Source organism: Pararge aegeria, chromosome 7, assembly GCF_905163445.1.
Source record: "Pararge aegeria chromosome 7, ilParAegt1.1, whole genome shotgun sequence".
Lineage (NCBI taxonomy): Eukaryota > Metazoa > Arthropoda > Insecta > Lepidoptera > Nymphalidae > Pararge > Pararge aegeria.
The window spans coordinates 5,012,168-5,039,950 of record NC_053186.1 but is presented as its reverse complement, the minus strand read 5'-3'; the positions used below and the strand labels follow the sequence as shown (position 1 = coordinate 5,039,950).

General features: G+C 34.6%; 1 protein-coding gene across 7 annotated transcripts in view; it reads left to right on the top strand.

Annotated features, from left to right (window-relative positions):
• The window catches only part of LOC120624995 (probable nuclear hormone receptor HR3), a 125,751-nt gene that overhangs the window by 20,341 nt on the left and 77,627 nt on the right, over positions 1-27,783 (top strand). For 2 of the 7 annotated variants that reach the window (XM_039891894.1, XM_039891891.1), the window contains exon 1: positions 23,765-23,955. The exons of 4 other annotated variants lie outside the window; for them this stretch is intronic. Coding sequence is in view for 1 of the 3 variants with exons in the window: in XM_039891900.1 (XP_039747834.1) it covers positions 21,931-21,961 (31 nt within the window). In the remaining 2 variants the exon portion in view is untranslated. Of the gene's footprint in view, positions 1-21,910; positions 21,962-23,764; positions 23,956-27,783 lie in introns of those variants that run through there. One more of the 7 variants, XM_039891900.1, reaches the window with a different exon arrangement.

The following is a 27,783-nucleotide window of genomic DNA, read 5'->3' as shown; positions in this document are numbered from 1 at the left end:
ACAACTGTGCTAATTGTTTTGGTCGGGAAGTGCGTTTTTGATTGGCCGGCTTCAAAACATTCTATGGCTGTCACGTGCACAAGTTCTTAGGGTTCCGTATCCAAAGCGTGCTTACTGGACCCTATTACCAAGCCATCCGACGGATGGCTATGGTATGTTTCTAAATGTTCAAAAGACAACATACTTAATCAGCGAAATAGAAATAACCTCCCGTTGAAGCTATAACTTAATTTTTGAAAGGCTGAAAGCGGTAGATCAACAATGAAACAACCGAATTCAATGGAAAATTGACTGTCTAGATTTCTTGGTATGAAAAGGAATTTGCAAAGATTTCTTGATTTCTACCGCTGGAATAGCTAGCTGACTACTAGTTTTTATAACAAGTGAAAAATATTTATATTATATAGGTAATAAACAGCAAGAAAAAAAGCAGTAACTCCAATTCATTAAAAAAAACTTTCTTTTCCTTCATCAATAATGGCACGATACAATTCGCAAATCCCATATCATACTTCTACGCATTCGAATTTCAAATTTCGAAATTCGCGACAGGATAGCTGCGCCCGTCTCAATTAAAACTATACTCTGTTGTCGCGGCGCTCTAAAAATAGCTCTAAAGTGAAAGTGGTAAGGTTCTTTTTAGATCGAACCGCGTGACGGCTTGAAGCCAACTCAAAAGTGTGTCACAGAGTTGAACAGCACCGCAAGGCCGGTCTATCTATGAACGCGCGAAGTACGGATGTACGACCCTTGCTTCTCTATCATTTATTTAAATCGTTCTATGCGTGTTCCATGTTTAAAATGACGTTGTAGTGTCGGGAGAAATTACGAATTTTGTCCTTTGCCCATAGACAGTTTATAGGTATTTTCATTTTGTAACTTTTTAGTTGACCTTAAAATAAATAAAATATATAAATTCACAAAGCGTATACAATGCAACCATAAAATTACTAATATTGATAAAACTCTATATTCGTCTTATTTTTGTTTAGAAAATATGATGACCAAAATGTTCCGAAAAGGCAACCATAAAAGTTCGAGATTTACTGAAGAACATCTACATAATGAGTAACATGTACTGCATATAATCCTCCTTTGGTTTGCAATGCGGGTAAAAAGCATTTTCTTCTGAAACGGTAGCTATAACTAGTAGATACTAGTATTATATAATGTTTAGTTACATTATGTTGACTTTGTTGCACAATTTCTTTGCTTTGCCTTGAATATTTATCAGTATTGTTTGTAAGATAATTTCTATTTCTTCAATATTTCGCTTTATGATGGTGAGTTATAAGATTGACAGGCTGTGCATGTGTGTCTGTCTGTGGCATCGTAGTTCCCGAACGGATGAACCGATTTGGATTTAGATTTTTTGGTTTTAAAGGTAAATTAGTTGGGAGTGTTCTTAGGTTTGTTCGATGCAATCCGGTCCAAGATGGCCGCTGCCACAAAATGGCGGGGTACGTATCTTATGTAACTTTTTCAATATGGATATGAAATTAATTGTTAAGTGTCGGGGGAAAGTTTTACTTTTTGTCTAACATTTGATTGATTACAAACGTGGCATCACAATATAACTATATAAAAAAAAATTGAGAATTTTTTTTCTTATATTCAATAAGGGATGTTTAATGTTGTCCTCGTATCTCCCGTAACGAATGAAACACATTGGCCAGCTAGTCTAGCCGATCGTAACACAACGCTAATATTATTTACAGTAAGCTAAGCCTGAGGGCGATATTTATTGGATTATCAACATGACAACCTAAATACCAAGAATATTTAATAATCGTTTTGAGACTTTGAAAAGAGAGCTCGATTCTGTTTCACCAGTTAACGACCCACTTACAATTTTTTCAACTAATAAAAATATTCGTGGCTCAAATTAATTATTTTATTCATCCACAGTCCACAGCTGGACATAGCCGCTTGAAGGGATTTCCCACGACTCGACTCAGATGTCACTCTCTAGGGTAGGGTCTACCGACTCCTATTCACCGTTGGGCATTCCATTCGAGCACGTTGGGACTCCAACGTCCATTATCCTCCTAATTATATGTCAATTTCCATTTCAGCCTTCACTGACGTGTGACTTTTTCATTCTTTCTACAGATACCTTTTTCTGATTTGATCACGTGTTGAATCCAAGCATAGTTTTCAGGCTTTTCAAGTTTATATTTTTATTTTTAGTTGACAGCGATCCTGCTCTCTGAGTCCCCACCAAACCCCACCTAAGGTTGTGGGTCCGATTCCCACAACTGGAAAATGCTTGTGTATTGAACATTAATGTTTTTCAGTTTCTAGGTGTTTATCTGTGCGTTATAAGTATTTATAATAATAATAATAATAATAAAGTTTTTTATTAGAGGCATATAAACCCATATATCAGCTTTTATATACAAAGAAATCTAGTTATCTTAGTACCCATTAAACAAGCTACGCTTACTTTGGGGCTAGATGGCGATTTGTGTAGTTTCGTAGTATATTTTTTTTATCGGTGAAAGTTCAATTATTAACAAATATTTTTTTTCCTTCAAGTTAGCCCTTGACTACAATGCCACCTCATGGTAAGAGATGATGCAGTCAATGGTAATGGGCTAACTTGTTAGGTTAATTGCAGTTATATTGAAGCCTCGGTTCCTACGCGACATCGGACCGAAATGCTAAATTGCCTAACTTTTATGTTGCTTTTGGCTTCGTGGTAAATAGTTACAGCTGAAGCCTCCCACCAGACCAGATCAGAGAAAATTCTGAAACTATTAATCGGGGATCGAACCCGGGACCTCCAATTATAAATCAATCATGCTCACCACTGCGCCAGGGAGGATGTCTAAATATTTTTGGTGTTTTATTAGTATTGCAGAAGCATAGTTAGTCAATGTAAAGCTTTTTGTGCCAGAGCTCGCCCGGAGAAGTGCATTCTTATTTCTGATGCCAAGCAGCATTGCTGTGTTCTGGTTTGAAGGGCGTGTGTTTCCAGTGTAATTACAGGCACACGTACAGGTAATCGTGTCCGTCAGGACACACGACGGCACTTTGTGTGAAGTATTCCTTCTATATCCTGCGAAGTCTTGCAGTAGTTGTTGGTAGACTTCACATACCTTCGAGAACGTTACGGAGTTCTCAGGCAGGAATCCTCACGATATTTTCCTTGACTGTTTTAAATTTCATACATTAACTCCGAAAAGTTAGGAGGTGCGTGCCGCGTGCCACGAACTCAGTCCCCACGAGAGAGAAGCCAAAGCTCCAGCCTCTAGGCTTTCGCCTAACAGCAGTGGACCGTAGTCCGAAGCTATGGAATCCATTAAGCAATACCAATATCCAGGTAAATTGAAATGTTACACTAAAATTCTATCACGCTAACTTGAAATCTAGAGAAACTAACGTAAAAAGGTTTATGATGGTTGTATTATTTCAAGGTACGTGACCACAATAATTTAGTTGCTGCATTGTGGTCAATAATGTAATGAGGTATAGCTATCTGTTTCTGAGTTTATTGGATTGTTTTGTAGAAATATTGACTTAAGAACTCACGTGTTCATGTCTACAAAAATCGGTTGGAAACTAGACTATGTACTATAAATATAAATATTCCAGTCTACTTCCTATCTAAAAGAAAAGGCAAATTTTATAAGTGATGCATGTTAGGGGAATTTAAAATATAGTGTTAGTTTAAAAATACAATAACTGTTCTAAATTACTTTCTGCTGTTGAAATTGCTGTATAATCCTCACATGAGAAATAAAAATCCAAGAGAAATAAAATAATAATTTAAAAAAATTCATACGACTTTTAAATCCTCTCATTGCAAAGAGAGCTTCGGATTAGAATTTTCTCCAAGCTTCTCAGAAATATATTGAAAATAAATTTTCGTAAAAATATAAAGTTTAAACATAGTTTAAACACAAATTGATTTAATTACAGAGGACGTCTAAACCTTTTATTTTATTTATTCGAATTTTAAATTAAAGGTTTTGTATCCTCTTTGGAACCAAAGTATGAACTACGTGTGAATCATCAAATCGCGTGCAAAATCGACCTTAGGCGTAGCCGTAAGGCCTATTCCTCAGAAGACTTAATTAAAGCTAAAAAAAATTGTAGACATAATTGGCTTGGATAGGTTTACTAAATGCAATTAAGTAAAGTACATGAACCATATTATTTCGTATGCTTTCGTATGCGTATTCTAAAAAGTAATTTGGTAACAGTATCCGGCCGTTATTACAAAAAATTTTAAAAATATACATGAAGAAATTCGAAATTCAATTCGGTGGATGTGCATACGGGCATACGTTTGTACCTATGATGTTTGTATGACGTACAGTACTGATCAGTACAGCCTTGAAAGTAATCCGCAGGACCAAAGATACAATACAATGTAATCGTACCCGGTTTAATAATTTTGTACATTGGTTTCAAAGATTTGAAAGTTTATAGGTTAAAAAAAAACAAATTAGAAACATTTCATTTTCAATTTATGCGTTAGCCAGTTTGTTTAAAAATACAAAGACTATAATTACAAGGTACGCACACATAGTTAATTATGAACATAGAATAATAAAATTGTATAAATAAATGCATGTTGTTAAAGATTCTATTGTGTTTTTATGTACAATATAAAAACTATTGCGTTCTGTCAGCACGTGACAAGATGCAATAATTTTATTGATTAAGTTTTAATTTTGGCGCGATTTCATTATTAATTGCTTTAATTTATTTTATACTTGCGTGACATTGCGACCTTGGAAAATTTAATAAATAAACTTAGATGCGAACTTAAGAGTACGTGTCTAAACTCGTGTACTAACTTTTAGCTGAGCTTTTAATACACTATTGTAGTGTTTTTTATGATATCATTTGGAATAGGCAATCAATGACCATAATCAGGTATAATTTCATAATTTTCATTAGAGTTTTTACCTACACTTGGAGGAATTATCAATTTTATAAATTTAACATACATATAAAAATTTCTGGAACCAACAGGATTTGAACCTGCGACTCTCTGGCAATCGCGGTCTGAACGCTTTCCCAATTGATTAAAAATATATTTCCCTATTAACTATAAATTTTATAAGCATGTTAAATATATAAAAATTATAATCAGGTATATCAATAAATGCTTAAAATCATAGACAAACTGTAAGTTTGTTCCATATCTTTATATATACATTTCTTGTGTGCGTGTGTATGTCACTGAACTCCTAACTCATAACATACCATCAAGTGAAATGGCAGTCAAGGGCTAACTTGTAGTGCAACGAAGAAATAAATCCTCTCTTTTATTTTTTTTCTTTTTGCCAGTAATATCAACCATATTAGATTTATCATGAAATCGTAAGCTTAGAATGCTATAACAAATACAACGAAACTATATAATGAAAACTAATGAGCACTTAGGGAGTTAACGTACAAACGAACAATCGCAACATTTTAATATAATAACTCTGCCATAGACAGGTAAAATGGGCTCATGCAATTAGTAATTAACTAAGTATAATATTAATTAATTACTTTTTTATTTATTTTAACAATTATGGTGAGTAATTAATAAGTTTTTGTAGCCTTAGTATCATCATGAAATTATCGGATATGATGATTAAAAACAATGCATAATGCTTGCGTTTAATGAATTTTAGATGCATCTATCTCGTATCGATAAAGATATGAAAACACACGGCGTCGTTTTGCAAACGGGAAAACGGCGCGTTTTGGTTTTAAGTTATAGTGTATAGTTAGATACCTGAAGTTCGTTATATTTAGATAAATAATGCGTGTTCGTTAAATTATCTTAAACAATTTGAAATTTAATTCTATGAACATTTTTGCTCATTTGTTTAACTTTTATTCTTAATTCAAGCACAAATTAGTGTTTATACATATTTAAAGAGAAAACTATTAATTAAAAAATTTACGGTGAATATATCACCAATAAAGTATTTAGAAGAACAAGAAAGACTTTATTGCACGTATAACATTCAGGAAAAGAAACAAGTAAGGAGTATACAGTGCACAATGTAGACATGCAAAGGCGGCCTTATTGCTGCAAGCAATCTCTTACAGGCAACCTTTGTAGGTAGGACTTACAGCAAGTTAACGGGATAGTGCCAAGAGTGTTGATAGATATACATAAATACCAAAATGTAAAGATGCAAATACATAGATAATTCAAATAAATATACGTAATGTATATATAGAAATATATAACACACAAAATATATATAATTAGCATAATTCTGCTCTTCCTATTTTGTGAAGTTGTTTAATTAAAGCGACGTTTCAGCGGCAGGTTGGTCCCCGTATGATCAAGCCACTGATTTTACTCATTAAATTCGCGTGACTGGGAAACACGGTGAAGGACTATGCCTACGAATTAGCAATATCTCATATAATTGCAGCTGTCTGCTGTAAAAATACGAGCTGTATGAAAAAAATATCGTAAACTGAGATCTGGTGCTTATAAAGGAACGGTTATAACTTGGCCATAATGAAAATACCTTCTTTTTTTTAAACAGAGAAAATGCCTGAAGCATTCCACTCCGTTAGGGGAAACGGAGTGGCTATGTGTCACTTGCACCCACTCTCTAATGTGCAGTTTTACCGGAATAAAAGTTGGTGAACCCATACGTCCAAACATGAAACTTTGTTGAATTTCAGCTTTATTCAAAAAATCAATCCTTATGTGTGTTTACTGGTCAACGCATCGTTGGTAGACTGCCAACTTGTTGGACAGAGTCGAAGGGACTAGTATACTAAACAGAGAAATAGCTGTTGTAGATAAGGAAGGATTTTTGAAAATTCATCTTCAAAGGGGGCAATATATTATGGCTTTTAAAGTCTTATAAAAATCGAACTGAACGTGATAGGAAAAAACTTGTTTAAACATAAACTTAATTTATTTTTGCTGAGCTTTATTAATTTGGCTATTTTGAACCGGATATGTTATCAATCTTTAACTACTACTGATATTAAAAATCAGCGACTAAGTATTACTTTCCCTTTGTGCTTTTCGAGAGAAAGCAACGCCTTAATTTAAATTTCGACTTGAAGTTATAAGTTCCGGTTCCTTTTAACAAACAGAGTTCATGAATCAATCAGCCGTTTACTTATCGCTTTAAAGTCTCTAACCCAGATTCGTCTGTGATTCAGTAATGATTTTAATTAATTGCACGACCGCCCGAAAATAGCATTTGTATATATGTATGTGTTTCTTTACTTCTCCATGACTTCTAAATGCCCGAAACGATTTGGATGTATCCGGATGTTCTTAGTAAAAAAAAAAAGTCAAGATGCAGGATCTTGACTTTAAAAAAAAATATGTAATATCAAATCAATTTCAGCAATCCTACATCCAACATCTTCACGCGCAAAGCTAATATAACAACCTTCTTTTTATGGTTATATCGTGGTTAAAAAAATGCTTCCCTTCGATTTATTGTTGTAACTGAAATCCGAGGAAAATATTACAAGTAAGATTACAGTAGGCTCGACTCGACTAAAAGATTATGAATTAGATTCTCCGATGGAGTTTGTGAAATTTACAATATTACGTATATAAATGATAATCCAAACTTACGCCTAGATTACAAGAAAATATTTTTATCCTTAATTTATTATATATTTATTTTAAATTACACACTACAGGGCCTATAGTTTACAAAGGAACCAACCAACCTATTGTTAATTATAACGAAACAAAATAAATACTAATTATTCATAAACAAAGCATTTAAACATAGAGCTAAACAGTATTAATAGTCGACTATCACCACGCCCTCACTTATCAACGGGTTTATTATCTAACAGTGAAAGTCTTGAATCACCTTTGCTTGCGTTCGAAAACCGAGTGACGAAATAATGCGGCCATCTTGTGTGTGAAAACCGGCGGTAAAAACTACGTAAAAACCTGCCTACATTGTTGTGTTGTCAAAGCAGTTAACACCAATGTTTGCTGATAGAATAACGCGGAAATAAAAAAACACAGCTGTTGTGTGTTTGCTTTAGACCCTTGGCCCATAAATAATTATATGTGTTTTATAATTTCCATTTTTCAATTTAGGCAAAGATCTGAAATATTACCCCACAGTGTTGTGTAGATACGTGTGGTACATGTACAAATTTTTCTTCTCCTTCAAAAAAGCCTTCTATTTGTATATTTGAGTGAAGAACTTTTGTCTTTTAATAATATTCCATTTGAATGAATAAGGTAGCGCAGGAATAATAGCAGGTACTATAATTTACCGTTCTATTATATTTTCGTAGATATATCACGATATGGTTAATTACAAGCAGCTGATAGTTAAGAATTTGTTAAATTTTTGTTTATATGCCCAAAACACCTGCCTATGATAGACAGCAAGTTTGATTTCCGGTAGAGATAGAGGCATAGAGGGCAATCTTATCATATAAGGGTATAGAGTATCAAGTACAAGTTTTAACAATTGATTATTTGACACGATTAACGAAGGGTTAAGCAATGAGCTATGTATATACTATGTATATGCTTTAAGATAACTCCAGAATTGCTTATTAAGTTTAAGCAGACGGTCTATAGGTTTTTTTTGTAACAAAACGGCTTTAAAACGTTAAAACGCTTAAATGTATGAATTATATGTATTATATATAAATACATACATATATTTATAAAAATTCTGGAATAAGGTGTTGTCTTCCGAGCATCTCTATCATTTATTCCTAGACCTTTACGCTGTGCCGTAAGAAAACCTAAAAAAATAAGAAGTATTTGACTTTTGACTGATTTTTTTACTTTTGCAGTGCCAACATTATTATTGCAATAAATTAAGCTAAAAATTAAGTATGTAGGACCTAGAAATGATACGTAAATAGAATAAAAACAGATCCATAAATCGATTATCAAATAGGTAATTGAATTTCGAACGTAGCGGCGTCACTTCCTAAGTTACAGAACGATACTTCCGCTGTCAAAAATGTTTTTCTCAAAACACGGCGCGCCGATTTGGCAACTTTCACCCGCGTTCGAAAGTTGAATTTTATATTGCATGTGTGTGCATTTTCGGATACACGTATAGTATTCAAATTCAAATGTTACGCGGTATTTTATAATCCAACAATTAATTTTTAAGATAAACGTCTTTAAAGATTGCGCAATCTAAACATAACTATTATAAACAAGAATTATATAAAAAAAATATATTATTGTTTCACTGTCTGATCGTTTGATTGAAATTTGTGAGACTAAATCAATTATCCATCCCACCAAATATTTACAATAAATGAAAATAACGTAATAACGTGAAAATAACGTTGTGTTGGGATAGAGGGTCATTGGGTATTATTAATAAGTTTAGGCCTCATAAGGCCTATTTATTGTTGCATAACTTTGTTATATCAGCGAATATAACTTGGGTACAATGTTCAATTAAATAAGCGTATTCAGCTGTTTGGCTGATATCGAATTATTGAGTTCTAAGCAAATAATATAAATATATGTGTTTTTGGTGATGAGAAATTTGCCACCTATTATTATTGTATCCTCAAGATTGAAATAAGTATAATTTTGTTTCGGAAAAGCACTTGGAAAATAGAGTTCCTGTGTGAATAAAACCAAATAAAATTGATGCATAGCTTAGCAGTACCTTTAAAGATTTTTTTGACCATCTTATTCTTTTACCTGGCAAAAAACGATACTTATTTAAGGTAGGTAAAATAATCGGTCCCTGCAGAATTAAAAAAAAACCGAAATAAATGTGGAAAATACATGGGAAACTACTTCATAATTTTACTTAAAGACGGATTTGAGTTTTAAAGTCCTTAACGGGCTTTGCTATAATTATAGAAAATTCAGAAAACCCATTTCAAGGTCAGTTGGTACTTCAAATGTTTTTACCGACTTACAAATTACCTACATAAGGTAAGAGTTGCCTCCCTGGTGGTATCATCAATGTTGGTCTAAGTAGTATTTTTTATAAAACACTGATCAATGATATCTATACTAATGAATTTTCAATACAATTATTTTACACATAAGTACCCAGGAGAATAAAAACAGGTAGGTTTCATTGCTTGTGTTTAAAGTGCAATTCAATTTAAATTTGGAATGCAAAAGCTGAAACTGCGTAGGTACTTATTAAATGTTTACATTCGGGGTACCTACCTACCTAATTAAATTTAAAAATGGAATCTTTTCGCTGAAATACACGGGTTCGTTGTGTTTTCGAACGAAAAAAAGCGAAAGCATGACTCAGGAGTCGAGAAAGTAATTCCTATTTTGAAAGTTGTACCGACAAGAAAGTACAACGACAATTTTTACGAAACCAAACAAACTGAGATAACTTATAAGTACATACCTATACGTCTTATTATAGAAAGGGACAACAGTAAACATACTTATTCGGAAGTAAATCAAGATAAATCACAATTGACAAAACGATAACAGTTTCAAAACAAGCGTGACACATTAACCAGAATATGTAGAGCTTCTTTTGTAAACTCGCGTGGTATAATCTGTGTTTATTAGCATAGGTCAAGTTACGATTGACGCGCAATACAATCAAATAAAGACCACACTAGCGACTGTCTTGATATAAGATATTATGTATTTTCAAGTTTGTGACGGCAAAAATCTCTTCTTCTTTCTTTAAAAATGATCGTTCTTAACTCCATAATCGGTGCAGACAACAGTATTTCATTATTATTTTTATAATTTTCTCACAGTTTATTCACCGAGGCTATTTTTCTCTAAAAACGTAGCAACAGGTTTCAGGTGGAATAGTTATTTTCAATTCAGCCAGCAATCTTTTACTGTTTGTTCACTTCATACATACAAATTTTACAAACGCAAGAGTGATTTTCCTAAAAAACGTAAACCGGGTATGTATTTGTCTTATCCAGTTTTATTAACGTATTTTAGTTGCCAACTATTTGTAAGGTTTGGTTAGATTAGGTCTTTCTGTCTAAAAAACCTCATTATCAACCAGGAGCTAAAATTAGCCATATCTCCGTATCTTGGTGAGCACTGTATTCCCAGATTATACACCAGATTAATATCACAAATATGTAATAAATATTGTCAAAAAGCCCGTCAAACTACATTTTTGCTTCACCTGGAAATGTTAAACCCTCTCTTCTATGAATGAGGAGACTTTTCCAAGCTGTGGGTATAGGATTAAAAACTATTGGGCATAGACCTAAATATTTTAAATGAGTCAATATTAGACCCTTACCCCGTCGTTTTTTTAATTTTAATTAATTAATACCACTGCTATCTATGCATAATTGACTAATTGAAAATTGATACACTTTTGCCATCTTATAGGTAGTTCATCCGTTTACTAAAAAAAACCAACGGACGGGGATCAATAAAATCTTTAAAAGCGCTTTGGGGTACCCCATTGGAGTTGAATTATTTCCATTGCAAGAAGTTATCCAAATTTCGAAAATATCTATTAAGGCAAGGTCCGGGGAGCACGCTGGATGTCTTAGACATTCCAATTGAGGCTCTTCTAATTTTGTAGCCATCTGTTGTTCAGTGTGTGGTCTTGTGTTTTGCTGAAGCAGCAGAGGCCTAGAGCGATTGACCAGTCGGTTATTTAGCAGCTAGCTTTTCCATCAAGGTTTGCAGTTGCTGACAAAAGACATCCGCTGTAATCGTCTGGCCACATTTAAGAAAGTTATAGTGAACGATGCCGGTACTAGTCCACCAAACGCTCACAAGTAATTTTTTTGAGTCAATTTTCGCTTGGGGCAGAATTTGGCCGGTTTGCCAGGGTTTAGACATTGCGATAAGCGTTTCTGATTATCCACTATTGATCACCGCTTCTTTTTTGTGCTGGTTGAGTAATGTAACACAGCAGTCGACGCGCGTTAGACTTTGCTGCACTTAATTCATGAAGTACCCACCTTTCAAGCTTTTTCCTTCAATTCTTCATCATCAACTCTGGTCTCCGGCCGTCCACGGGGCTTGTTCTGCAGGTTAAAATTTCCAGAACGAAAACTTTGGAACCACAAAACGCACTGTGTGTTCTTTTGTAAGACTGTCACCATACACATGATCCTTCGAGCCGTTTCTACAGCACTGGTTCAACGATGGAACTCGTACTCGTAAATAATGCAATATTTCAGGTTTTCCATTTGTGAACTGCGTGTTGCTAAGAAAAAAACCAAAGGAGGAAAAACAAATAAATTAGGGTTTCAAAACACAAAAGCATGAGTAAATAGCTATATAAACTTGAAATTGGAATCCAACCAAAGTGGACATGATTGAGATCTAACTCGACACATTGACTGTACCAATTTAGCTGAAATTTGAAATGTAATGTGAAATGTGATAGCTTATTTAATTTTATTTATTTCTATGATTCACTGAGGCAGCTAGAGTACACATAAATTACGACACACATTTTCTACTTTCTAAACTTGAGCAGTTGCAAGAAAGAGATCGTTGAAAACTAAGCGGTCATAATGTTATTAAAAAGTTATGTCCCCCGTGTGGTCAAACCCTAACGCTAAGATGGCGCATATGTTCGCACGACGGAAACGGCCGAAGTCCCCCGAGCGCACTCGTAACTAGGTCACACGCACACATCCGCACGGGATCGACGTACGCGGCACACGCACGCGGTTCATCGTATCGTGAGCTTGGGGAAAAAGAAAAAAAATACCTTATTTTAAATGGGAAAAAGATATTTTCTTTATTCATACTAATAGTAGTTTCATAATATGTTTCTTTGTTTTTTATTACATGTTTTCCACTCAATCATTACACCAATGTTGATGAAATTTAACACATTTATGTCTTGCATCCTGGAGATGGACATTGTATAATTTGTATCCCATTGGAAGCATCAGAGTAACGTTACGTTGTTTTAAAAAAAACTATCAAATGTTATTTTTGATAGTTTTTTTTTTTAAATTTTGATCGTTATAATAGAAAAGCTGAAATTAGTTTTTGTTTGTTTGATACAATGCTATACTATAGGTACATTTCGTGTCGTTTTCTTTCGTTTCAAAGAAAACCTACCTACTATTCGAAATATTTTTCTTTTTATTGCCCAATTCTCGCCCTTAGAAGCGGATCAAACTAAGTTGTACAGCTGGCGGGTGATGCGATGCGGTGGGTCGGAGAATATTGCTTATAATATGGGATGGTTAAGATAAATCTTCTATTGCCTAATCCTTATGTTAGTAGTGTCTTTCTTGGAGTAAAATAAGAACTTGGTGAATTTGAACAAACAAAATTGGCTCATAATTTTATTTTATTTTATTTTTAGTAGTTAAAGAAATAGAAGTTTTTGAAGGCTCAGAGTCACTCTGTGGGCTATAGAGGGAGCCATCATCACACTATCTCTACGTAATCATATCATAAATTGGGCGATCCGTAGAACCAGAGTGTCCGACATAGTTAAAGTCACGACGCTACAGTGGCATTGAAAGAGGCACCGTAGCTCTTAAAATGGATAGACGCTGATGCCCTCAGGAGCTGGAATGGCGATCCTGAATCGGTAAACGCAACTTTGGTCGACCACCAAGAAGGTGGGCAGACGACATGCAACGATGTGGAATTAAGAACTCTCTAAGAAGAGCTACATCCAGTAGTTGCAGTGGCGTGCATTTCATACATGCACAAAAGCACTGCATAACCAAATTATTTTATATAAGTCGTATTGGAGGGGAATTTTTCCATTTTATGCCATGTACCGGCTTAAAGCATAACCTGGTCAAAACCCTATAAACGCCACTGAGCAGTTGACATGATGATGACGATTATGGGGATGGCATGTTTCACAGAATTTATGGATATAATCCTTACTTGCAAAAGTGTTTGTTTGTCCTTCCTTTAGTTGCTAGCAATCCTTTGGTCTAGAGGTTAGCATGCTCGATTGCGAAGTCGAAATTCGATTCCCTAGTCGATTGTTGGTTATTGAGTATTACCCTGGAGAAAGAAAATTGTTGTTCTCCGAGACTCGGGGAGCACGATAAGCTGCTATTCCAGCATATGTGTGCTTCTCGACTAATGCCCGTTTTACCTTACAAAAAACAATGCTTAAATAAGTAACGCCTAATCTAAGGAGATTCCTTAGCATACATCTACCGACCAATAGTTATTAAGAGTTGGTGAAACGTTTTTTTCTTTAGACATCGCCTTTAATCATTAGGCATTCGATTTCGGCGATAGCTCGGTTTAGGCAAATCGGGCATAAGCTGTGGTTGAGTGTCAAATCAACCAATAGGATCGTTTATAATTTATAGCTTTAGCTTACCTAAGTATAGATCCGGTGGAAATAGATTCAGCAAAGTATGTATTTCATAGGGAGATACGTCCGAAGGAAGACTAACAAATAAATGGATGGGTTATGTGAAAGAGGATATGCGTGTAAAACCGTACAAATTTTCCTGGTTCTCGCGGATTTTAGCAAATTAAACTCTATGCTCCATGTACATTCGAAAATGGCGCCATACAGCCGCCATATTGAATTAAAAAATATATAAGTAATAGTATCTCGGGATATTGAGTTCTAACGATACCTCATAGAAAAAGTCTTTAACTATAACTATAAATATAACTCAAGGATAATGAAACTTGAAGTTGACGATCTCCCTGGCGCTGTGCTTAACGGTGTGGTCTTTTAAGTGGAGGCCCCGGTATCCATCAACGACGCACTCTATTTGGAAATTATAATTTTATCTGGTCTGGTGAAACTGCAGTAAAGTTATAACGCATATTTTTAGGTAGTCGTCTAACATTTTATTTTATATAAGATGTCAATCAACCCGAGCCGCAGATAGTGTAATATCCTTAAGGAAATGGCTTTATTATGCACTTGTTCTAGAATCAAACATTAAAGTTTTCTTTTCCAAAGTTCGCGCGACGGAAAAGGCCGAAGTCCACCGAGTGCACTCGTAACTGGGTCACACGCACACACCCGAACAGGAGCGTCGTACGACACACACTCGCGTTGGGCATTGTGAGGTTGGGGAAGGAAAAAACATAGCGTTTTTGCTTTCACTTCACACGTATTTTCCCAAAGAGATTTATTCATAAGGGAAGAAGGCTTTACGGTACATTTTCATTCCTGAATATTCACTACCTCATGATACCCTAGTAATATTATAATTATGAAGTAGACTGGCTAGTGTATGTTCCTTCACGCAGCAACGGAGTAGCGGATTGACATTATTTCATCCTTTGGAATAGGTCTCGCTATCTTGATTATTACCCGTTGTCCCTCCCTGCAAGAAATACTTTTAATTACTGTCATAAAAAAAAAATCAAGTCATAGAACTTTATCTGAATAATCTTAAAGGGTTGGAAGGACTTTGAATAAACTTCTTAGGAAGATATCTTCCTCGTTGGTGCAGGGATTAGCATGTTTGACTACGGATTCCGATGTCCTAGGTTTGGTTCCCCAGTCTTGAGAGAAATGGTTAGGTATAATTAGTTTTTTAGTCTTTCCGTCAAGAACTACATTGGCGTTGTCCACCAACGTTTCTCGGAGAGCTCACGAAGCCGTCTGTCACTTCTTTACATAGTATAAAACAAATTCGCTGCCGCTGTTTGTACAGTATTTTGAACAATGCAACGGATTTTAATGTAGTTGTGAGCAATAGATAGTGATTGAGTAAACTCAATTATTAGTATATTTATTACAAAGCCCGGGCGGATCGCTAGTGTGATAATAATCTATGAAGCCCACAACCCCGCATTAGGGCAGCGCTGTGGGTAAACGTTTTAAATCCCCCACTCCTACTTGAGACGAGGCCTGCTAAGCCCAGCAGCAGCTAAAGATATATCCTTGTGATCCGTTACTGCGTGAAAGACAGAAGACAAAACAATAAAAATGTTTTTAACCCTTCATTACGCAGCAACGGAGCATTGCGATAGTTAATTGGCTAGAGAGTGAAAAATTGTATGATAAAATAGCCGGACTCGGGAATCGAAAACAAGACGCCGTAAACAGCTCAAGGAGTCCTGGGTTCAATTCCTGGTATGGAAATACTAACCACTAAACAAACAAACATTACTCTTATATGTTCCTTACTTTAAACATACGCGTATTACTCAAGTTTTATTTAAACTTTACTTAATCCCACGAGATTTTATGGCCATTTTAAAATAAATGTGCGGTAAATAACTACTTTTACGTCGTATATAAACCGAGATGATATATTATGTAAGCCAGTTTTTGGAGGTTGCGTGTCCGAAAGGTGTTTGCGCATTACCAGGTGAACCGCAAACAACGCAACCAAATTACAAGCTTTTATTTAGATTCACCTGCCCCGGTGCTTGTATCGCTGAAATAAAGTCTTGCAACCAACTCAGCGGTTTTCTTTTAAGCTGAAATTCATATAAATTTGTAAATGAAAAGCGTAAAATACAGTAAAATTTAGTAAATAACACTTTCTATTATTACTATCAATTTTAATAATAATATGTGTGTGATTTTATAGTTTTAGTTTAAGTATTTATGTGTATATCCCTGTCGATGTATTAAATCGCAAAGAAGGGCTGTTTTTTCTCACAAATTGTAACTATTAATATTAATATAAGCACATAAATATACTGTACATGTAAATGTGAAAATACTAAGTCCACCATAATCCACAATTGACTTGCGTGGTGGATTACGGCACTGTAGCAGATGTGTTGATGGTGTGATGAAAAAATTAAATTGGAAAAAAAGTCCTTTTTTTATAATACCATTTTTTTATGATACCATGAAGCTGTTCTGAAAATGGAGTCGGAAGGTGAGAGTAGAAACTATGTTGTCCAAAAACGGGTTGGGCAACAGAGTTTTTTTTCGTCATATTCGTCTTACTGACACCGATTAGGCATATGTTTACATTATAACCTACCCCACACCTTAGACTGCATCATCACTGGTTAGGTTCCAGTCAGGTGCTAACTTTTAGTAGAATAAAATGATATAATTGGTTAAAAACTTACAACTGATATAAAAGATACCCAATAAGTGCTGATGCCCACCGTAACAGTTAGGTACGTGAAGCCAATGCGATTCAACGTGGAATTTGTTAAAATTAACTATTCAATACATTGACGATTTGCGCGTTGAATGCTAATGTTTACTGCAGCTATAATGTAGAAAAGTTATAGGAAGGTATCGATAATGGGGATATCGATAATATCCCTCGCACATCATTGCGATTCAAAATCAATAAGACACAAATGAATGAAATGTGAGCGAGCTTTATGTCGTAGGACATAGTGTTGTTTGGAGTAAGCGACATTTGGGCAATAAGTGGTTTATGTCACATTACGTAAAGAAAGCTATACTTTAATTTCGCCTGGTATTGAATTGATACAGTGTAAGAATTCCATTATTGTACCAAGCCGACTGGAGAAATTATCATTTTTAAATGATAAATAAAATAAATAAAATAAATAAATAAATATACTACGACAATACACACATCGCCACCTAGCCACAAAGTAAGCGTAGCTTGTGTTATGGGTACTAAGATAGCTGTTGAATATTTTTATGAATATAATACATAAATACTTATAATATATTTATAAACACCCAGACACTGAAAAACATTCAAAAGCTCATCACACAAACATTTTCCAGTTGTGGGAATCGAACCCACGGCCTTGGACTCAGAAAGCAGGGTCGCTGCAAACTGCGCCAATCGGCCGTCAATAAAGAACGCTATTTAACGAATTTACATCCTGATTGGAAAGTTTTAAATATTTCGTGGTAATTACCTAATGAAGGAAGAGAAATGAAACATATTTATAGGGGATTGGTACTGTGACAGATGTTCGGCAGAAAAAGGTACTGTGAAGCTGAACAACCCAAATAATAATCTATGTTGAATTTCGACCATATGCGGTCAAGTTTTCATTTCTTTTATTTTATATATAACATAGATTGTTTTTTTTGAAGTGCAGAAGTATTCTGTATCGCGATGGATATACACTTCTGAGTTACTTTGCAAAAAATTGGTAACAAATAAACATTTCTGTCGATAAAAGTATCTATTCACGTCACTAGTACTAGGCTAGAATACTATCTGCATAATTAGGGTTTACGGTTAGGCCTAACGTTACTAAAATTGGTCAATGTCGTATTTTTAATCATTATATCGAGGGCGGTGTGATTAAAAGTTTCCTAAAACTATCATGGTGACTTTTTAACTAGTCGTTCGCCCCGAACTAAGACATAGCGTTGTATGGTAAAATGGAAGCGTTAGCTTTGAGTTAATGAATTTAGTAATAACCGTCTCCTCTTGCCTGGTGAGAAGCTACGGTCGTGTCTAGTAACCGTCGCGTCTAGACCTGTCTAGAACCGACAAAGACGTGCGGTAACCGATTAGGAGTATGGTTTTATATAACTGCTATATTCCTAACAGGTTATCCTGCTCTCATCTAGGACTGCATCATTGCAGTCAGGCTTAACTTGTAGAGGAACATAATAACCATGTACCTCTTATAGGGACATTAGAAAAATATGTATAGTAGTAAATTGCCTTCTGCAGCCCAAATGGAATGAAAAATATGATGGTGTTAAAATTGTACCAACACCCACTAACCTGTTTAAGTCCAGTGCGGTGGGCTTAAGCTCCTATTCCCGTTTTCCTATGAGAGAGGACTGTGCTCAGCATTGAGATTTTAACGGCCTGACTATAATGATTCCATCATTTAAGATTATGAAGTGCAATGGTGACGTAAACATTTCTCATTGCACGACAACATTGTAAGGAAGTATGTTTATATTGTATTACCGCTATGGACTAATAATACTCGCGTAACTGACCTACGCGAATACACTGTTATAAGCGACCTACAACGCAATACTTTGTGTGTGTATAGACATGTACATCAATAGTCTATAACAGTCTATTGATAGACTAAAGGCCTCTCCAAATGGGAGTCAAAACTAAACGACCTCGTCAAGGGGAGTAGTAGCACAGAAGCGTGCATAGAGGGTATGCAGATGATATAAAATGAAGAAAATATTCAGTAACTGCAAAAAGCCTCATGTGCCTATACCTAATTACAACGGCAACCACGCCCTTCAGACTGGAACACATCAATGCTGCTGCCTGCTTGGTGTCAGAAATAAACATGGGGATAGGACTTCCCCAAACGAGCCTTTTCACAAAAACCCCTAATACTACGAACTCTATTCTCCGTTAGTAGAATAAAATAAAAGAAACTTACAGTAGTAATATTGTTTTATATTCATGTAGGTGTACCTACACACCTACATGAATATAATACAATATTATAGAGTAAGCATTGCGATGGTAATTCCCCAAATGAGCCCTTCCACAAAACACTACGAACTCTATTTTCCAGTAGTATTATAAAAGATTATAAAGTAGTTATATTGTTTTATATTCATGTAGGTGTGTAGATGCATTCTTACATGAATATAATACAATATTACAGAGTAAGCAAGGCGATAGTAATTCCCCAAATGAGTCCTGCCACAAAAAGCCCTACTACTACGAACTCTATTCTCTATTAGTATTACAGATTATAAAGGAGATATATTTTTTTATATTCATGTAGATGTACCTACAAACCTAAATGAATATACCTATTACAATAATATAGAGTGCGGTGGCCACCCTATTTACTAGTGTGATCATTTTAATGTCACAGAATCGCAGTGTACACGTTATTACGCCGATTAGTCATTACAATCAACATCATAGAGGCTGGGGACCGTTTAAGAGCAATCTTCAAAAATATTACTGCACGTAATTGTCTAGTATGCTAATGGAACAAGCAAAATGGCGGCTCTCTGGTCTGACTCATAAGTCATAACTTGAACTCTACTACTGACAAGCGTGGAATGACCAGATTGGATTTTAAGACTTGTAAAATAAAAAGCGATCTAAAATGCTACGTGGCCGCATTTGCCACTTTTCCACTTCCAATTTATTTTTTGCAATTTTTTGTTGCATAAAAAAATACTAAGAACTTTATATATATATTATATATAACCCCCAAAAATAGAAACTAGTATATGAAGCTGCTCTGAAGTTACACATGTATTATTAAAAACTCAGCATCAAATCGGCAATCTTAATATTATTATTGACAGTTACACTAAAATAAAAAAAAATATAAAACAATTTCTCAGTCTCTAAGTAGGAACATCTCACTGCATATCAGATAAATTGAATCGATGCTTGTTTATTGTGGCATAAGATATGGACCTACCTTTATTATTATTAATTATAGGATTCATAAAGCAGTTGCACCTATCAAGAGACGCTTATAATATACAGTACGTTAATTTGTATCGGTTCTATATATTTTTACTGAAAAATATACTGAATAATTTAAATTAAGCATAATGTATTAAAAAATAAAGATATGAAAAAAATAATTAACAGGACATAATTTTATCTGACAAAATAATTTTAAAAAGGATTAGGTAGGAAAAAATATGTCAAAAGTCGGTTATGCCAAGTCGGCTGTAATAGATCGACATGAAATCTAGTTAGCTAATAAGTACATAAAAAAACAACTTATTAGGTATATAGTTAGATAAAGGTGACAATTCTGTTGTAAATAAATTAACTAAACTAAATGTACATGTCTAAAAATAGTGTAATCCTGTTATACCATTATGAAGATGCCAATTCGATGCTCAGTAATCTATTTTAAAATAAAAACAAACAGAAAAGTTTTCTTTTTAAACGAGTTACTAATCTTTTTTAGGAATCTACCGCCCTGATACATAGTCTTAACTTATTAATAGCTGGTCTGAAAATTTCAGAAATTATTTCGTCCTTTTTTTTATTAATCCCCAGTAATAAGAATAAAGGTCAAAAATAATAATTATTATGCCCTTCGCAAACTCAATTAACGTTCAAATAAAAATCAGTCATAGAATAAAAGATTTATTTCAATAAATGCAATAACAAGGCAAAGAACTTTTCGTATTCAGCCTAATCATCGATTACTTAAATAATGAATAGATAAAGTTTAATATGTGTCATAGCATGCGACTAAAATGATAATGATGTAGTATACAGATATAGTACTACAAGTCTATAGCATTTAGTAAATAATTACGTCCTTTGATGAGAAATCCACGCATTAACCATAATATAGGTCAAAAATAATTTAGCCCCTTTTATATTCAATCAAAGTTAAAATAAAAATTTAAAACGTCATAGAGTAAAAGATTTTTTTTAAAAGCGAGTCATAAGGCAAAGCATTTTCCCTTTTCAGCCGATTTTAAAAGTACTCATTAAGGTATGAAACCCGCATTCCACAAAAGATTAGGCTGGTTGCATGTGTGCGTGACACGTGAACACGTTGAGCACGTGCGGATAGGTGTAGGTAGTGTGTGTGGATGCACACATGCTTACTACAGTGATGTAATGTTGGAGTTGACGCCTAGGCAGACATTTTTTATGGGCTCTGACGCAACTTTTTATAACCGTAGCGGTAAGGATCGCTTCATTTGTGCGCGCCCTTTCTCCGATTTTCTTTTTCGTCTAAAAATATGTGTCGCGCTTATTTCGAGCACTGTGTCACGATACAGCTATTTATACCCAAAGTTCGTGAAGTACCTAGTCTGATATTGTTTTTCGTGTAATTGCGTCGAGTGCCTATGTGCGCGTGTCCTTTATATTCAGATGAAACTAATTGTGTTTTGGCAATTGCCATGTTATAAAATAAAACGTCGAGAGACATTTACTTGATTTTACTGTTACATTAATAAAACAAAATCAATCAATCATATCAAATATAAAGCAGCTACTTATGCCCAATAAACGGTTCTTGTCACAAATACCTATTAATATTATATTTCAGGCGCCTAACTTAAAACTTCGTGGCGGGTTTGTGTTTTTTATAACTCAAGTAGAATTTAGACATAAAAAAATTTGTTAACGGTATTTTTTTGTTAATATTGTGTATTAAATCATATTTCTCTATTTACAGGTAAGAAATCACATGCAAATATGAGCAGCACAATCACAATGAAATCATTAGGTTTGTATTTTATTTAAGACTACAAACAACTGTTTTAAAATAAAAAAATAAATCGAGTAAGCATAAGTACTAAAATATAAGCGCTACTTTTTTAACTTATTCTGTAAATAGATACCTAATTTTCATTCAAAAAATAAAGTCTATGCCAAATAACGACGTCGTGTGAACCGAGCCTAACGATGCACGTTCACCACATACAAAGAACTGCGTATAACTGTAACGCAAGGCTGCACACTAACGCAACAAGGACAGGTCAACGCACTCCGTTGCCTTGCCCGAGCGAGACAGAAATATACAGTAGCACCTACGTGCGAGGAGAGTAAACATGCGTCACTCATTTCCATGGCGCTTATGCTAAGTTGTATGTGGGTGAATGAAATGGCGATATGCCGGTAGGAAGAGACAGCTATATAAATATTATGTCTGTTATTTCACTTCCTCTGCTGTGATGCAATAGCAATTTACAGTATAAGCATCTATTTTGAGACAAAGCTCAATTAATATTTTAGGCTTCTATCATTATTAATTATTCATGCATGCCTGAAAATGTAGAAAATAATTATAAAAAAAAAACTATATAGGTACCTCATACTTTATCTATGGAGGCTTGGGGAAGCAGATGGCGTTAATAATTGCTGTAAGTTTTGGCGGGAAATCTTACATGAACTTTGGATAAATTTTGTAACATTTTCAAATACTATAATTTCATATTTTTTAAATACAAAATAAAAAAGGCATAATTACCTGAAACATATGTAATTTACAATAATGTATAGACGAAATTATGCAATTATTGAATATTGATAACAGCGCCATCTTTCGATGGATAGCCGAACTAATTAGATAAATATTATCGCTTGGCCTCATTTTTGGACAATTCTTGAAACAACTACTCATTAGGTATGCAAGGGAATTCTCGCTATCATCTCAATTAAACAATAATATAACATTTATCCTTTAATTTAGCGGAAAATCGATGTGAAAAAAATACCGCACTACGCATGCCCTAGTTCCTTTTCCATGAAAATATCTTCTTTTGTGGACTACGTAGTGGAAAAAATAAGTAGGCCCAGATACATGCCAAACCGCGTGTCATTGAACCCTCTGAAAAAGATGCCAGCCTATCTCAGGTTCATGGGAATATGGACTTAAAGCTGCACGGAAAAACGTCCAAAACTACTCCTACACCTATTTTAAAAGAGAGACCATTTTGAAAAATACAGCACTGCACTTAAGCTCTTTCGTAGGCTGTGTTACACGCACACAACTCAACGTTCACACTTTAAAGAATCAAAGACACGAAGGTAGTTATGTACAAAGAAAGTACGTATGAGCTTTCCCTGTGTTGGGTTACACAACCTCCGGCCTCTCTTTCCAACTCGCACTTAAATTGCACCCCTCTCACTCCCCCGTACTGTTATGTAATAACGGTTGTTGTGATTTTGCCGTAACATTTTTCTCCACGGACCGCTATGCCTGTTTCTATGCTAAGATTTTCCATCCGCAATTTAATATAGCGCCTAGCACTCCGATTCGAATTTTAATTATTATTGCTGTTACATTTAAAAATACCTAGCTATGTATATATTTTTTTTAATCGCGACCTTTGCCGTTTTTTTTTATATCTGTCAAATAGATAAAACTTGATTTTTTTGTACATATTTTTTATTGCAGTGCACTATTTATGGGTATAAATACATACGTATATTAATACCTGTCAAAACGGTGCACCGTCAATTACATGTGCGAGTACGTGTTCAAACATAACGTGTCTGCGTGTGGGAGAATGCGGTGGTGTGCCTCACGCCTGAATATTTCCTAGTTGTTCCCCCGATGGCCCGCTTGCAACATCTATGTGAGCGGGTCCTTACGGATTCGGCGCGTGTATCTGAAATTTAAAAAAAAAATCCGTTGTCTGTGACGTGCAGTGAACAGTGTTTATTTAGTGTTGTGGAATAATTTATCGATATTCAAATTTGGAATGAAGCTCGCAGGTTTGATTTTAAAAAAGGTTTTACACAACTCGACCGGCTCGGCATAGTGATGTAACGCTGCGTTACGAATTACGATTACACTTATTATTTATACTTGTATGTAATTCGAAACTTTCTTAAACTCCAAATATAATTGGGTTTAATTATTCTTTAATTAGCAGAGATGGGTTTCGTGCGAAATTCACGTGTATTAATTAACTGTGTGGATGTTGGATTGTTAACTGTTCTTATTTTAAAAGTTCAATTAGGTACTTGCAATGCTCTCCGGTTTACGCTACGTTTTGAATGTGGAATGGTGAATTTGATAAAAAGTCTTGATGCGACTTTGAAACTATACAACAATAGGTTGTTTTGAATTGAGAAATTATATTTTAATAGCTAATTATTTTCAAATAACAAGAAGAATAACTGATACTTGTCATATTAGAGAAACTACTATTAAAAATCAAAAATCATAATAATTATTCATAATTTAAAAATTCTTTATTTCGACATTCATACTTACATATTATTGTGAGGTGATAACTACTATTATGTTCGTAACTTTAAACTGAAGCCCGTTCTAAGAAAAAGCCCACAACACACTTAGCCGGATATTTTTTTAGTTACCACTACGTTTAACTTTTAGTAATTATTTAATATACAGATGAAAGCATAGGCTGTATGTAAATCAACCTTTGCTTATCCCGAAGGAGTTACATTGAAAATTTTTTTTTTTAATTTTCCGAAAGAAATAATACTTTAAATTGCAATAAAAAAACCACAAAGCCAGCGGAAAAAAAATAGATAGAATCGATGGTATCTCGGTTTTCCTATTAAAGATAAGACTTGCATATAATATTATCACATGTACCATATGTGATAAGTTCCATTTTGGTATAATAGACAATGACTATCGCTGTTTAAGTTGGTTTCGAAACTTATAGTTCCTATCTAGGCTGGGAATATAATATAAGTACTTGGAATATGACAACATAACTCCTTATAATATGTTATTTGTATCTACAAATTACATACTATAACGACAGGTCTGTAACCGGAAAAAATATAACTTCTTAACGCAAAATACTGCTGATGTGTCCTAAATACCGCCAACACGTTAACTGTGACCCACTACGCTACCTCAAATGTGGTTCTGTGGGCTTTAACGATTTTACCTATTATTATAATGTGGACCGATTTAACGTGATCTTTGAAGCTGAAACACCCATAACGCCAGTTTCCAAATTTCGGGTACTTAGTTTAGTTTTACAGAAAAACCCAATACAAATTTTAGCCCGAACTAAAAATCGAACTTTGGCACACCTTCGGGGCTAATAACATCTTCACACGCAACGCATAATTTGAGATATTGTAATGCCAGTCCGCCATGGATTAACGCCTGGCAGTCACTTCACTTCATACAGAGACTTCTTTATGTGCATCATAATCTTTACCTAGGCACGGGTCTCCGCCCACAATGATAATGGTATAGGCCGTAGTCCACCACGCTGGCCCAGTGTTTTTTGGTGGACACCTTTATGCTATCTTGTTATTTATCACTGAAGTTAAATATAGGTATAAAATTCAGCTCAGTCGCAGCCAAGAAAATCCATGCTTGAAAAATTGTTTGCAACTTTGACGGTAGCTACATGGTCCATGAAACTTGAAGGCTTACAAAGAATTTATAATACATAAGCTGTCAACCCATACACTAAGATTTCTACCATAAAATATATATTAGTTTTTTAGTTAATAGGCAACAGTCTTAGAAATTCATTACCTATTTCATCTCCTTTACTGAGTTGATCTCTTAATAGAGTCTCGAGTAGTTTATTGTTTTCAAGTCAGTTTATTCAGGTAATATTTTTTTAGATGTTTTTTAATATTGTCGAATATAAAATTAATATTAACTATATTATGTGATATCCATTTTTGGACTTAAAAAATATGTTTCTGTTCGAAATGTAGTCCATACTACCGCTCATTAAATCAGTATTATTTTGATATTGTTAACGCTTTTGTTACAGAATTGTAATCTTTATTTTAGAGACGTCTAGATATGTCATATAAAACTGTTATTTTATAACACTGCTTTGAAAGAGATGGTAGTAAACCCCCAGATAGATACGGGAACCTACATAAAATTTTACACCCGCAAGATGGCATTACATTGTCCAGAATTTTCTCATCACTTCAGTAAATGTAGTAAATATTAACAAAATACAATTTCACGTCACAAAAAACTTGAAGACTTCTGACGGTTACATTCAAAACGTTTAAGAATAGCAATTCAACAATCCAAAAACACAATAGATCGGTGTTCTACGGGTTACTGAAAAATGGACGATATCAAGTTCCGAGGGGAAACTGTATAGATATCCCTCCCTGTCGGATGTGTTACAAAAGAATGGGCGAGAAAGAGACGGGGATAGTTTATTGTTAATACTATAAAAGATGGCCTATTTTCGCTGGCCACGTGTTGAAAAGTCTAGTAATTTCCTTTGGAATGGGGGGGACTGTTTAATGAAAGAGGGTATATTTTTTTTATCATTTTGCAATTCTCTGGTTGCTGGGTTATTGTTGACTAGCTTTGGCCGGCTGCTTTGCTCGCACGGCTTAATCACTCCGCGGAAGGCTTTTGTTTGGGATTTAATCTTTAGATATAACAAATGGCGGACGCTGAAATTTTATTTAGTGCACCGAGTCGAAATCGAAATAGCGGAGGAAATAATGGATCCGACAAACTTTAACGTCAGTATTTACAAAAATACGGGGCACTGTGAAATTTTACACAGCATCCCGTAGTAAACACAGGTTTAACTTATAATATTCTCAAAGCTTCCCCCAGGTAGAATCTGCCATACGAACCGTTGTAAAAGATTTGATCATACCACGTGTCTGTTATAAAAATGGAGCTTATTTGCTACACTCCGAAAAAGCAGGAGAATCTATATAGTGTTACTTATAATTTCTTCAATCTTTATACTCTACACCAAATCGATCTTTGGCAATGTACTCTCAACGCACGTTTAGCTCCGATATATAACTTGTAACTGAATTACGATATAATGTTGAAGGAAGGAAGTGTATTTCATAAGAAATCACCCCGTAAAAATATTAATTCGAAAGAAGCATTCATATTTTTCCATGCAAACAAATTTAAAACATTCTAAGTGTTTACTTAGAACAGCCCTATTACAGATAAAAGACTGACACGGGCATAGTACCTACGCTACGCGACGCGTCCCTAATAAAGTGACAGGAGCCACTTGATCTTAATTTTGCATGTGATTTAAAACTAAGACATAATGTACCTCTAAAGCCTATTAAGTATTATTTCAGTTTACATTTCCACGTTGTATATCGGAACATCCTCAGGTGATGTTGACTTTACAATGAATAATTGTTAAGTCAATCAGAGTTCTATCCAATAACCACGTGTCTGATAAAAACAGCTAAGATCTTCCGGCATCTCTGTTTCCTGCCATTTGAGTGACTTTAATGTGGGGTGAATAGGCATTTTAAAGGCAACCGTGCTCACTCTAGAACTTTTCATTGGTCTCCATTAGGCATCATAGTCGACAAGCCTATCTCGTGAAAGAAAATAAATAATATATCTTCAGTGCCACTATTAAGAGTAGGAGTAAGAGATTGAGAGCTTAAATCTAGGGTTTAAATGTGCCTTGGACGGCTTTAACGACTGGTATCACATGTTTAATATGATTCCCATTTGAGTATATACTCGCATACAACGCATTTACAATTAAGTATATTTATTTGTGTATGTAGAAACAAACGTATAAATTTATCCACATTTGTTTCTTTTCACTTTTTGGTGTACCTACA